The following is an 11,995-nucleotide window of genomic DNA, read 5'->3' on the forward strand; positions in this document are numbered from 1 at the left end:
AAAAACCTCACTAATAAAACGTAATATAAAAAAATCAATAAACATATAGTCTATACTTTAATTGGGACGTTTGAGTATGTTTGAGTGCATATAACATGAGACCAGGTGACGTAATTGCGTCACGAAATAAAAGAACCGTTGACTCGTTTATAATCAGGTTCTTTGAAATAAATAGTTCAAAAGAGCCGATTCGCGGAAACGAGATGAACTTGTGCGCGTTCACAAGCGTTTCCTCCTGCCCGCTCCCGTGAAGAATCAAACAATGGTCGCATTCCACGAAATGACTAATATTAACCAGCAACCACACCAGCATGCTATACTAACCTCTGAAAAATAAAGAACGGGGATTTGGATCATTAGTTTAATTGCTTGAGTGTGTAATACTTTTTAAAAAAAAAAAAAAACAATAGGCGAGTGGTGAGTTAAATTTTAGTAAAAGTTTTGGGGTGATTGTCAAGTACATTATAAACATTTCCATTGTTTCCTGTGATCATTTGTGATTAGATAAAAATGGATGTCATGTAAAGAGCCTAATATATCTAAAAACCATGAAAATCCATAAGAAGGAACACCACATGTGAATGATAAAGACAATACATGAAAGTTATTATATTCTAAAAGAAACTGTACTTGAATTAAAACCCATAATTTAAACATTTCTCTGAAAAAAAAATATCTCAAAAGATCAGGGATGGAATTTTGTTTTTATCCAAGTACAGCATTTGGAAATCCTCTCGTACGTTGTGAATTTGCTGTCCAATTCCAGTGTATTTCCAACAAACAACGTGTCTTTTCTGTAAGCAGATGAATTTGAAATGAAATACACACTAAGCCATTTGCTCATATGGATTAAATGAAACACATAATCACAACATGAGTGTGAGATGTAAGTGCTCTCAAATTATGCTGACCTTTTGTCTGCTATTTAGGGCCTTCTGTCTTCGTTCCTTCCTTCACCTCTCCTGACGGATGGTCACCCTTGTTTAGAGGCTTGAAACAGGTCAGATAAATAAAAATTACACCTCTTTTTAAATACATGGTTATGTTTCTTTGAGGAATGAATATAATGTCTACATTCAGAATAGAATATATATGTTTAGGGTTACAGAACTCACACAGCTTGAAGCATCAGTTTCTTCCACATCTGATTTAGGGTCACAAGCTATTCCATTCTCCACACCAGAAGGCCCATCATCCTCCTCTTTCTCAGATGATTTTTGATCTTTGATCTTTGAGCATTCGGCGGGACTCGAGTTTGGTTTCAGTTCGCTCTCATCACTGTCCTCCTCAGAAGACTCCTCCTCAATTGGCGTATCCCCCCGTCCATCTTGACTTGAGGCTTGCGAGGACTCTTTCTTTTTGGCTTTCTTGTCTTCTACCACTGGTTTATCTTCAGAGGTGCTGGTGTCATCCACCTGTGGCTCGTCCTCTGTAGTATCGTCTAATCTTATAGGGCTGCCTTTTGCATCTTTGGCACCAGAGACGTTATCATAAAGGGGTAGAGGGCTGGTGGGAGTGTATAACCCATATGTTGATCTGTCAGACCTAAAACTGGATGAGTTGCCTCTCCTGTAATAGCAAATGTTTGGAGAATTATGTTGGTTTGACAAATCTGTCTAAATCTGTGTTAGTGAGCACTTCTCCTATGCCGAGATAATCCATCCACCTCACAGGTGTGGCATATCAAGATACTGATCAGACAGCATGATGTTCAGTGTATATATACTATATATAGGGAACATATACTGTATATAGCTATTATGAGCCACAAAACATTCATTCTGCAATAATGGGAAAGGTAAAAAAAATACTACATTATTATTTTGGCCAAATGATATTGTATTAAACAAATAGGCAAACAAAACCACTGCTATAGTAAACAAGTATTTGTGTAATTTGACTTTTGATTTAAAAATACATTTTGTAACTCTTCTTTATGTAACTAATCATGCACATTCACCACCAGATGGCATTAGTTCCCAACTTTTAAAACTGCAAAGAGAGAAATTGAAATGATGATTTTACCTGAGAGAGTCCCTGGGGCTGTAACCCTTGTGCATATCATAAAAGCTTTTAAGTGATCTGGGAGACAACGTGTCTCTAAATGACCTTCTTTTCAAGGAACCTGAGCTTAAAATGAAACAAAGAGAGTCATTTGTACTATATTTGCCAGCTTAAGTCTTACTGATACTTAACTTGTTTATTTAAAAAAATATGTATAGAAGCCTATAAAGCCTTATACCGGTTCAAATTCTTCACGATAAAGCTCTTGTCTGGATGTTGGTTGCTCAGCTCTTTCATCACAGTCTGTAGAACCTCATTGTTCTTTAAAAAAAAAAAAAAAAATTGTTGCAGATCATGAGGAATCACTTTTCATTGATTCAAGCTGTATTTTGTACGTTTGGTTTACCTTGGTAATTTCCTTGTAGAAGATGTCTCTGAGGTTGCAAATGGCTTGGAAGACAGTGACATAGCAACCAATACGACTATAGAATGCAGAACAATTAATATTGGCCAAGTTTCAGTTTGTAGATGTCAACCACAACAAAAAAAAATCTAAAATGAATTAATATATCTATATCTACTGACCATACAATTAGGATTGAGGAGGCGGTAATACTTTATATTACAGTCCTGTTCCCCGAGTACATATTATGTACTTATTGTAGTAATTACAATAACTGGGTAATAACTACTAACCCTGAATTTATTAACAAGTACTTTAAGTACACGTACAGTAAGTGCATGTACTGTAAAATAAAGTGAAACCATATAATTTGTAACATTATAGCCATTTAAAATCTTTATGATATTTCATTTGTTTAATTAATTACTTAACATTTGAACAAGTTCCATCTGTCCACTATAAAGAAAACTCCAAAACTCACGTGTCAGATAGAATAGGCAGTTCCATCTTCAGCTCCCTGTTCATGTCCTCAAATATCACCTTGGCTGCATTCATCTCATCCTCTGCCTTAAAAACAACAGCACAAAGGAAAGTCCCGTACATCTGAGGTCTTCATGTCAGTATGATGCTAATAATGTCATGTTTGGTAGTAAAGAACATGATTGGAAGGTTAGAACTTATCTGTAAGGTTACAAACAAACTCACTGAGTGACTGTGTTTCTATGTCAGTCATAAAATAGGCCTACCTTTCCAATTTTGATATCATCCTTCTTTTTAGCATTCTGCATCCCTGTCAGGTGATGACGAGCAGAATCATAGTCTACGAGTTTCCTGTTTCGCTTGGCCACTCTTTCCTGAATCATGGAGAAAAACAGCTGATGGACGAAACTGCTCATTTAAAAAAAATATAAAAATATGTCAGGCAGCCATTTTTACCCTGACATCTGGAAACTGGCTCATGTAAGACTCCATAGTGATTAATGCCTGATCACGCAGCTTGGACTCATAATCTTTCCACAGAAGCTCTTCTCCCTTTGGAACACAGAGAGCCACATTTGTAATAAAAGCATAAATGCAATCTGTTCATCATATAAAGCGATCATGTCTCTTCAGAAAAGTTGGACCACTCAATTCGTATGGATTCGTTTTACGATCTCTTAATGAACTTTTTGAAGCATCAAAGTGTCAGTTGCCTAGCTGTCAATGGAGAAACAGAAAGCTCTCAGATTTCATCAAAAAGATCTTTGTTTGTGTTCCAAAGATGAACGAAAGTATTACGGGTTTGGAACAACATGAGGGTAATTAATAACAGAATTTTCATTTTTGGGTGAATTATCCCTTTAACGGACTATGTCATGGAAGAAATGTACCAGCTATAAAAGTTTTTCTACAGATTTTTTTTCTTACAATGTGGTCTCTGAGACTTACCTCCACAACTTCCCCAAGATCTTCTACACCATCCCATTTATCGTCATAGGCATCAAACAAGGACTGAAACAGTCGACCTGAAGCATCCTTCATTACTGTTAAACATCAAGCACAATAAAGCAAGTCAGTATTCCTGTTTAAGCTTATCTCCTGCACGAGTCTCAGTAAAGAGCCAACCTGTGACAGCGTTGAGGTACGCTTTAAGGTCTTTGTATATTCTGTATCCATCGTTCTGCAATAAAAACCACAAGGAAAAATTAGGTCAACTTTTGACCTTCAAAGCTGTTACTTTGGATACCATATAGTAGATGTAATTTACCTGTTGAAATTGGAGGTTCATCACACACTGCTCAAAGTGCTCATCTTTGGTCTCCTCAGATTTGCCAAGTCTCTGCAAAACCTGCAAAGGCATCACATATTACAACATGCCTACAAACACCTGACAGCCTTGACAAGGTTATTCTCCAAGTATACGGCCAGCTATGCAATGGATGATACACCTGATCCTTAAAATATTGATAAGCTCACACTGACAAAGAAAAAAAAGCTTCCTTACAGTTTTAGATCCTAAGACCTATTCATCTGACTTCACCAACAATCAGTTTTGAGATGACAAGATATGAAGGGTTTAACAGGTGAAAACAGAAAAGTAAATGGTGACTTGGTCAGCCTTGGCAAATTCTGGGAATAAAGGACACTGTTAAGCAGAGAAGGAAGCTGCATGTTTACATTACTCTTATTGATGGAGTAGATAAAGCAACTTGTGTCAGCTTCTCCGATGTCATGTGACTGAATCGATTACTCAGGGTCAAGATAACACTAAAGTTTCTGTGCTCTCAAACAGGATGACTGACAGCATTGGAAAGCACACTGGCTCTCTTAACTCTATTGTGTTTTATGATTCCAGCCACGTACCTTCTCCTGTGCCCTGCTGAATTTTTTCTGCACCTGTTTAGCAAGTACATTGGCCCCTCCTTTCGAGCTGATGCTGGCCTTGCTTTCTGCCATGTTCCTCACTTGTATTCAATCTGGAATAATGTTTCAATAGCCCTTGAAATTAAGAGAAGAAAAAGGAACTTTTTAGAGCAAAAGACAGTCGACTTGGTGTCTTTACCTTCGCCTGTATTCTGTCTGAGCCCAAACACACCCTTTTTTTTTTACATTCATAAGTCATAAATGTATTATCTTTCCAGGTTGTGACTTGAGCACTGTGGCGGCCCCTGAGTCATATTTCATTGTGAATGGGTATTTGATTTAAGGGTCCACTAGTGGAGTCAAAACATTGAAATTACATTACATTACATTACATTATATTATTGTGGCGAACAGGACGGCCGAGGGACGTGAGAGAATGGCGCGAGGCCGGTGGTGCGATTGATAATGAGCAACACCTGTGAGCACACCGGTCTCGCATCTCTCACGGAGGAGCGGAAGCATAAAGGAGGAGCGACGACGTTGATGATCGAGAGAGGAACAGGCCTGATTTTAGTTGTGTTTTTGTATTTGTGTTTTATTTTAGCCAGCAGTCGTCCGCGAGGGGCTGCTGGCCGTTATGTTTTAGTTTGGGTAAGCCAGCAGTCGTCCGCGAGGGGCTGCTGGCGGTATTTTAGTTTGTTTATTTTATTTTAAATAAAGTTTGTTAAATGTTCGCCGGTTCCCGCCTCCTTCTTCCCTGAACATTGCTACACTGGTGCCGAAACCCGGGAAGAGGGAGGAACGCGCTGTCAGAGAGTCCTCGCCGCTGTGGGGAATCCGCGGTGTCATCGAGCATGGTGCGCGAGTCGCCGCCGCTCGCCGTGGGCCGGAGCCTGCTGCCATCCGCCAGAAGGGGAGGAGCAGGGAGCGGGGGACTCGCGGCCATGGACGCTCGAGGCGGTGCGCTGGAGAGAGTTGCCGGTTGGACGGTCGAGCTCGCTGCCGGCCGCCTGTGTATTGGAGGGGCGGCTGCCATCCGGGAGGGAGAGGAGGAGTCGCCGCCGCTCGCCGTGGGCCGGAGCCTGCTGCCGTCCACCAGAGAAGGGGAGGTGCAGGGAGCGGGGGACTCCTACCGTCTGCCCAAGGCACCCGAGGAGCCGTCGCCGTCCACCGGGCGGCGGAGGAGCGTCGAACCGTCCACCGAGGGCCATCCAGCGTCACCGCCAGGCACCGCGGAGGAGATCGCCCAGCTGGTGGGGGACCAGATGGCAGCGCGTTGTGGGAACCGGACCATTTTTTTTTTTTTTTTCCTCTCTCCCCTCTCTCGATCTGTCGCTCCTCATGCTTCCGTCTCCATTTCCCTCGGCTTGTCGGTCCATACCCCCCAGGGATCGCCGCCGCCGGGGGGGGAGTAGGCACAGGCTCGTGGGTACCCCCCGGCCTGTGAGGGGCGATGGGGGTATGTGGCGAACAGGACGGCCGAGGGACGTGAGAGAATGGCGCGAGGCCGGTGGTGCGATTGATAATGAGCAACACCTGTGAGCACACCGGTCTCGCATCTCTCACGGAGGAGCGGAAGCATAAAGGAGGAGCGACGACGTTGATGATCGAGAGAGGAACAGGCCTGATTTTAGTTGTGTTTTTGTATTTGTGTTTTATTTTAGCCAGCAGTCGTCCGCGAGGGGCTGCTGGCCGTTATGTTTTAGTTTGGGTAAGCCAGCAGTCGTCCGCGAGGGGCTGCTGGCGGTATTTTAGTTTGTTTGTTTTATTTTAAATAAAGTTTATTTTGATTGTTCGCCGGTTCCCGCCTCCTTCTTCCCTGAACATTGCTACAATTATATTATATTATATTATATTATATTATATTATATTAGACACTATTATCTTCTTTAGAGCTGCTTCACAGCTAAAATTTAAGTTGTTTCAAAATTGATGAATTATTTTCCTGTTTATTACTTTGAAGCTGCTTAGAAACAATCTATATTGTAAAAAGTGCTAAATGTAATAAAAGAGATAAGTAGAAGTTTGAATAGAAACCTTTTTTATACTATTCTATTGTAGGCTATTTCATATCACACAATGAAGATCAAACATTCAACTTGTTCTATTCTATTCTGAATCAGATAAGTGGAAGTAAAATTTTGCATATCAATAACATGTCTATGTTTTATATTGTGTTCTGTTCTAGGCTACTATTCTATTATGGGTTCATTGTGGGTATTTCTGTTCTAGCAGTAGGCTACCTAATACATAAAAAGCATTATAGATATTCTCAAACTACAGTTCCCATAAACCACCGTACGCACAGAATCAGCATTGGCCACTCCTCCTCACAACTGTGTATGTTATGAACTTTGCTCTGCCGTATTTTTTCTATAGGGTTGTAGCCTATGTTTGAGCTCCAGTTTGTAACATCGCTACTTCAGAACCAGCTGGAGATGATCATGGGAAGCACGTTGGCCAAATGTGCAGCCATCGACCTGGCCGTTCAGTGGGTCGGATGGGGACTAGCGTCTGCTCTCAAAACTGAAAAGTTTTACGACTTGGCAGGTAAATGATTTATCCAAAAGGCGTAGTAATCACGATCTTGACATAGTAATATAATCTTTGTTGCTGTCGTTGGTTTTGTCATGTTTATGCATTAGTATGCACAGATTGCACACACCTATATGGTATTTCGACTTAAAGAATGTTGTATGTGTTTCGTTGGGTCGCAACACAAGCTACGTCTTTTTTTACTTGTTTATTGTGAAAAACGGGTTGTTATCAAACTGTATTACGAGACGGTGGTTATCTAAACTACGATTAGGTGTTGCAAAACCACCATAAATACGTATCCACCCACAAGACACGATTTAAACCAGCTTACTGAAGTGCCCCCACCCGTATTTCGACAAGCCGTCCTTTTAACCAATCAGACAAATTACTATACAGAGTAGTCATCGCTTGATTGGCCAAACTATGGATATGGCACTGTCAATCATTCAGCTAGAGGCGGGACTTGTCAAAAAACTGATGGAAAAAATAACGACGTTAACTCGGAAATGTGATCTTTTATATAAATAATTACATGTGCAATAATATATGCTATTTTAATTTTTAGAAATTAAAACTTATACATATACCTCGAAAATCCATTATATTAACTCTGAAACATATATTTTAAACTTCTGTACAGATTTTAAAATACATTATCACACGTAAGCAACTATCATAATTTTAACACAACAGTAATGTTATACATACACAGTTTGATACAGCATATATTAAGAATTTTGACAATTATACTGATTATAATTGTATACATTGCATGTAGAAAGTGATAATATCTTGAGAACATTAGGACATGATTATCCATGTAATGCAAATTCTTATTTTCTACATAAAAAAAACATTAGCTTCTACTTACCTGTCAGCATTCAATATGCATTTCTTTTAAATGAGTACAAAAATTATCCACCATTTCAGTCTTTCAAACACAGGTTCCTGAGTGCTATTCCCTCTTTCTTTCTGAGAAGTGTGCTCTTGAGAATCCTTGAACTTTGCTACCAATTGTCTCTGTTCATTGGTAAAATATTCAGTGAACACGCCTCACTTTTAAAATGGACGGACACAGGTGACTAGTTGCTCTGCCCATATCTGGAGGGATATTGAATGCCTTATCAGTGTAACCACAAATTAATTTTGTTGTTTTTTTAGGATCTGGTACCTATATATTGCTGGCTCATCTGAGTCGTGTATGGGGCGGAAATGGCCACCTTAGACAGAACGTACAAACTGGACTTGTTACTGCCTGGGGACTGAGGTAAGATAGATAGATAGATAGATAGATAGATAGATAGATAGATAGATAGATAGATAGATAGATAGATAGATAGATAGATAGATAGATAGATAGTGATCTATAACAAAAGACATGTCTATTTATTGGAGTCTTGTTGCTTTAACAGCGTTAATAAAAGTAAAGTCAGTCCAGCTTCATGTTGTATTAAAGTATCTATTAAGGTCTGGTTAATAAGTCAATAAGTAACAGATTGGGCCTTGTCCTGCAGACTTGGGACATTTCTCTTTCTTCGAATCTTAAAGGAAGGACAAGACCGGAGGTTTAACAATGTCAGAGACAGCCCTGGGACATTCTTTGTGTACTGGACCATGCAAGGTATTTCAACTAAGGCTATTGATTATTTGCATAGTTACTGCTAATTGATGGCTGAAGTTGGCCATACGTGTCCAATCCTTATCACAACAAAAAGAGACAACTATGAAAGTAATTATATTATATTATGAATCACATAAGAAGTTTTTCACCTATTCTATACTGTTCTATTCTATATCACATAATGATGATTCATTATTCTATTCTATTTTGAATCAAATAAGTGGATGTAAATTATTTTGCATCTATTCTATTACATTATTTATTTTTTGCATAGTTACTGTTAATTGGTGGCTGCAGTAGACCATACTTTTCCAATCTTTAAACATCACACTAAAATAATGTCACAAAAAAAAAAAAGAACTAGGAAAGTAACTCTAAAAAGAAATTCTACTAAACCCAGAAGAGTAATAGACTGCCACTTGAAACTTGTTTCTCCTTCTTTCCAGCTCTGTGGGTATTTGTTACCCTCTTGCCCACCCTAATTCTAAACAGTGAGAGAAGAGACGAGCCCCTCGGCCCACGTGACTACATCGGTTGGGGAATATGGGGGCTGGGTTTTGCTACAGAGGCCATTGCCGACCAGCAGAAGTGGAATTTTAAGAGTGATCCAGATAATGCTGTGAGTAATAACTTGCACTGATGATAATAGGCTGATAAGACTACTTATTTATGAGATGTAAATCATATAATTCATATCGTAAAAATATATATTTGAACATAACTAGTTTTATGAGATCTGCACTCTTGACAGATTACAAACTGGATCAAACTGGTTGTTCCTAACCCTCAGGTTGTCTTTGGTCATAATAAACCAAAAGAAAATAAGTTTTGAACATTTTTTACATTATCGGAATTATACAAATCTTTTGTGGCACTTGCCATGAGAACAATTTTTTGGGGTGCAATTTACAAGTCAGCAACAAAGTAGTCTTTGATAACGTCTAAATATTTATCCAAATGCAAAACATAATAAAAGTATGTAATTATGTCTGAAATTATTCTTATTAGCAACTGGGAAAAACACAGCCCTATATATTGGCTATACAGGCGTCTAGTGATTACACAATGGTATTACATATGATTTTGTTTATTTCTTCCAGCAGATGGCACTAAATTGCCGTACATGCTTTTTTCTAATACCTTTGCTATAATTTTACTTAAATACTGTATTAATTAAAATAGTAAAATAATTCTATATTATTTTTCTTGTATTTGTTTTAATATATAGACATACATGCTGCCTAATTTTGAAGTGAATATAGTCTAGTGCCATGAAATATAAAATAATAAATATTTATATTTATTAATATTAAATATTATTGAAACAAAATATCATACATTAATTTCATTATTATTTTCTTGCGTTTACTGTCTTCAGTCTGTTTTAACCACTGAGGAAGTGTGAGCCCTAAGTGAGGAATAGCCAAGGGTTAAAGAAGAATGGCATGTTTTTTTCATATGGGCTAAATATACAAAAAACAACTTAATGTGAACCATTTGTGTGTTCTTTTAAAAATAAAATCAGCCTGAAACATTTAAATTGGTATAACAGAGCTATCTGTTTGTCCAAAAAATGGCAGACAGGGGGAGTCAGCATGAAACAGCTAGGGTACATCTCAATCAGCTCCCTAGTTCAGTGTTCAGGGCACTGACCAGGGAGTCGCCCATTTTAAGGGTTGTCTCAATCGTAGAATCCTTTCAGGACACTGAAACCTTTGCTCCCTAAAAAGTCCCAAGATGCACCGTGAAAACCTGGGAGCATCGAAGCTTACTATGTTCCCTTAACGGAAGTTCTGAAACACGAAACTTAAATCACGTGAGCCAACTCACAACACATAATGACATGCGATATATGTTTTTTTAAAATACAAACCATTATTTAATTATATTTCGTCATAAACATACATTGCTAGACAGGTAATGAACATAACCTAGCTAACATTTACAACTTATTTACGGCTGAAATGTTGCATGTATATGTAACAAGCAAAATATTTAGCATAATACTTTAAATAACATAATGAATGTCAGAAATATATCAGCTTTGCTGTTGTTCATGAATACCAGTTGTGATGTTGTACAATGAGGACGTTGTCATGTCGCCGGAAATAGAGTCATAAGTGTCCCATTGTGTAGTGAGCCAGCGTCCTTTACTGTCTTACCAGTGCCCGAATTTGTGAACACAATATAGCCTACTGATTAATGAGCTCGGGAGCTGATTAAGACGTACCCCTGTACTGGCTTAACCAACCATGTGCGTTGGGGTGGGGATATGTTTGTCCAACCAATGGCAGACAGGGTGAGTCAGCCTACAACTGCTCTTTTGGCATAACTAACTGTGTGCATTTGGGGCAGGCTGTTTGTCATATTAATGGCAGACAGGGGGAGTAATGCAGAATTTACACTCGCTACAAGAAATCCTTCTTATTATATGCAAGTGACTTTTAATTAATGTCATGGGGCAAAGGCATTAATCTTATAAGCTTGCATGTATTTGCAGGGAACGTTTATTCGTCATGGACTGTGGGCATACAGCAGACATCCAAACTACCTGGGGGAGATCCTGCAATGGTCAGGGCTGTTCCTGTCCGCTTCCTCCGTCATGAGCGGACCTCAATACCTCAGTGCAGTTTCTCCGCTCTTCGTCTGGTTCTTACTGAGACATGTTAGTGGGATCCCCATCCTTGAGAAGCAAGCTATGAAGAAATGGGGATCAGACCCGGCTTTCCAGAACTACATCAAGAACACTCCTCTCCTATGGCCCTTCCCCAAGTTTAAAGGAGAATAAAGCATATTTACAGCACTTTCTCATGACAACTGAACAATGAAAGCTTATGTGAATGTCTGATATAGCTACCTAAGTGAATAAAAAAAGCCTATATGTATGTCCTCAGTCCTAGATCAAGTTTCTTAATTCTAACAGTTTCAATACACCTAGCTACTTAAGAACTTTCTTCAACAAATCTATCAATATTTTTTCCATTGATTCAACTACCCAGTCTTCTAACATTCTGGCACACTTTGTGCCTCAGTGATTTTGTATGCATTTTAAATGCGAACATTTACATCTCACCACTTTTAACTCT

General features: G+C 38.9%; 2 protein-coding genes across 4 annotated transcripts; one reads left to right on the forward strand and one right to left on the reverse strand.

Annotated features, from left to right (window-relative positions):
- Positions 1-911: 911 nt before the first annotated feature.
- On the reverse strand, positions 912-8,310 carry bin2a (bridging integrator 2a). 3 transcript variants are annotated; one of them, XM_077218146.1, is made up of 13 exons: positions 8,160-8,310; positions 4,751-4,885; positions 4,155-4,235; positions 4,013-4,067; positions 3,836-3,930; positions 3,344-3,439; positions 3,154-3,261; positions 2,889-2,974; positions 2,411-2,486; positions 2,243-2,325; positions 2,026-2,130; positions 1,116-1,569; positions 912-990 (listed from the first exon to the last, which is right to left on the reverse strand). In XM_077218146.1, exons 2-13 carry the CDS (start codon positions 4,841-4,843, stop codon positions 922-924), a joined length of 1,401 nt encoding a protein of 466 aa, XP_077074261.1. In that variant the 5' UTR covers positions 4,844-4,885; positions 8,160-8,310; the 3' UTR covers positions 912-921. The 3 variants fall into 3 exon arrangements, with proteins under 3 accessions (XP_077074261.1, XP_077074262.1, XP_077074260.1); XM_077218147.1 differs by lacking the exon at positions 8,160-8,310 and adding an exon at positions 4,950-5,256 and having other exon boundaries at positions 4,751-4,863; XM_077218145.1 differs by lacking the exon at positions 8,160-8,310 and having other exon boundaries at positions 4,751-4,915.
- LOC143725620 (uncharacterized) lies at positions 7,059-11,802 on the forward strand. The gene is made up of 5 exons (XM_077218148.1): positions 7,059-7,300; positions 8,450-8,555; positions 8,803-8,909; positions 9,356-9,528; positions 11,410-11,802. Exons 1-5 carry the CDS (start codon positions 7,141-7,143, stop codon positions 11,695-11,697), a joined length of 834 nt encoding a protein of 277 aa, XP_077074263.1. The 5' UTR covers positions 7,059-7,140; the 3' UTR covers positions 11,698-11,802.
- Positions 11,803-11,995: the final 193 nt, after the last annotated feature.

This window comes from Siphateles boraxobius, unplaced genomic scaffold, assembly GCF_051911475.1.
Source record: "Siphateles boraxobius isolate OS27281-9 unplaced genomic scaffold, OSU_SipBor_1 77, whole genome shotgun sequence".
Lineage (NCBI taxonomy): Eukaryota > Metazoa > Chordata > Actinopteri > Cypriniformes > Leuciscidae > Siphateles > Siphateles boraxobius.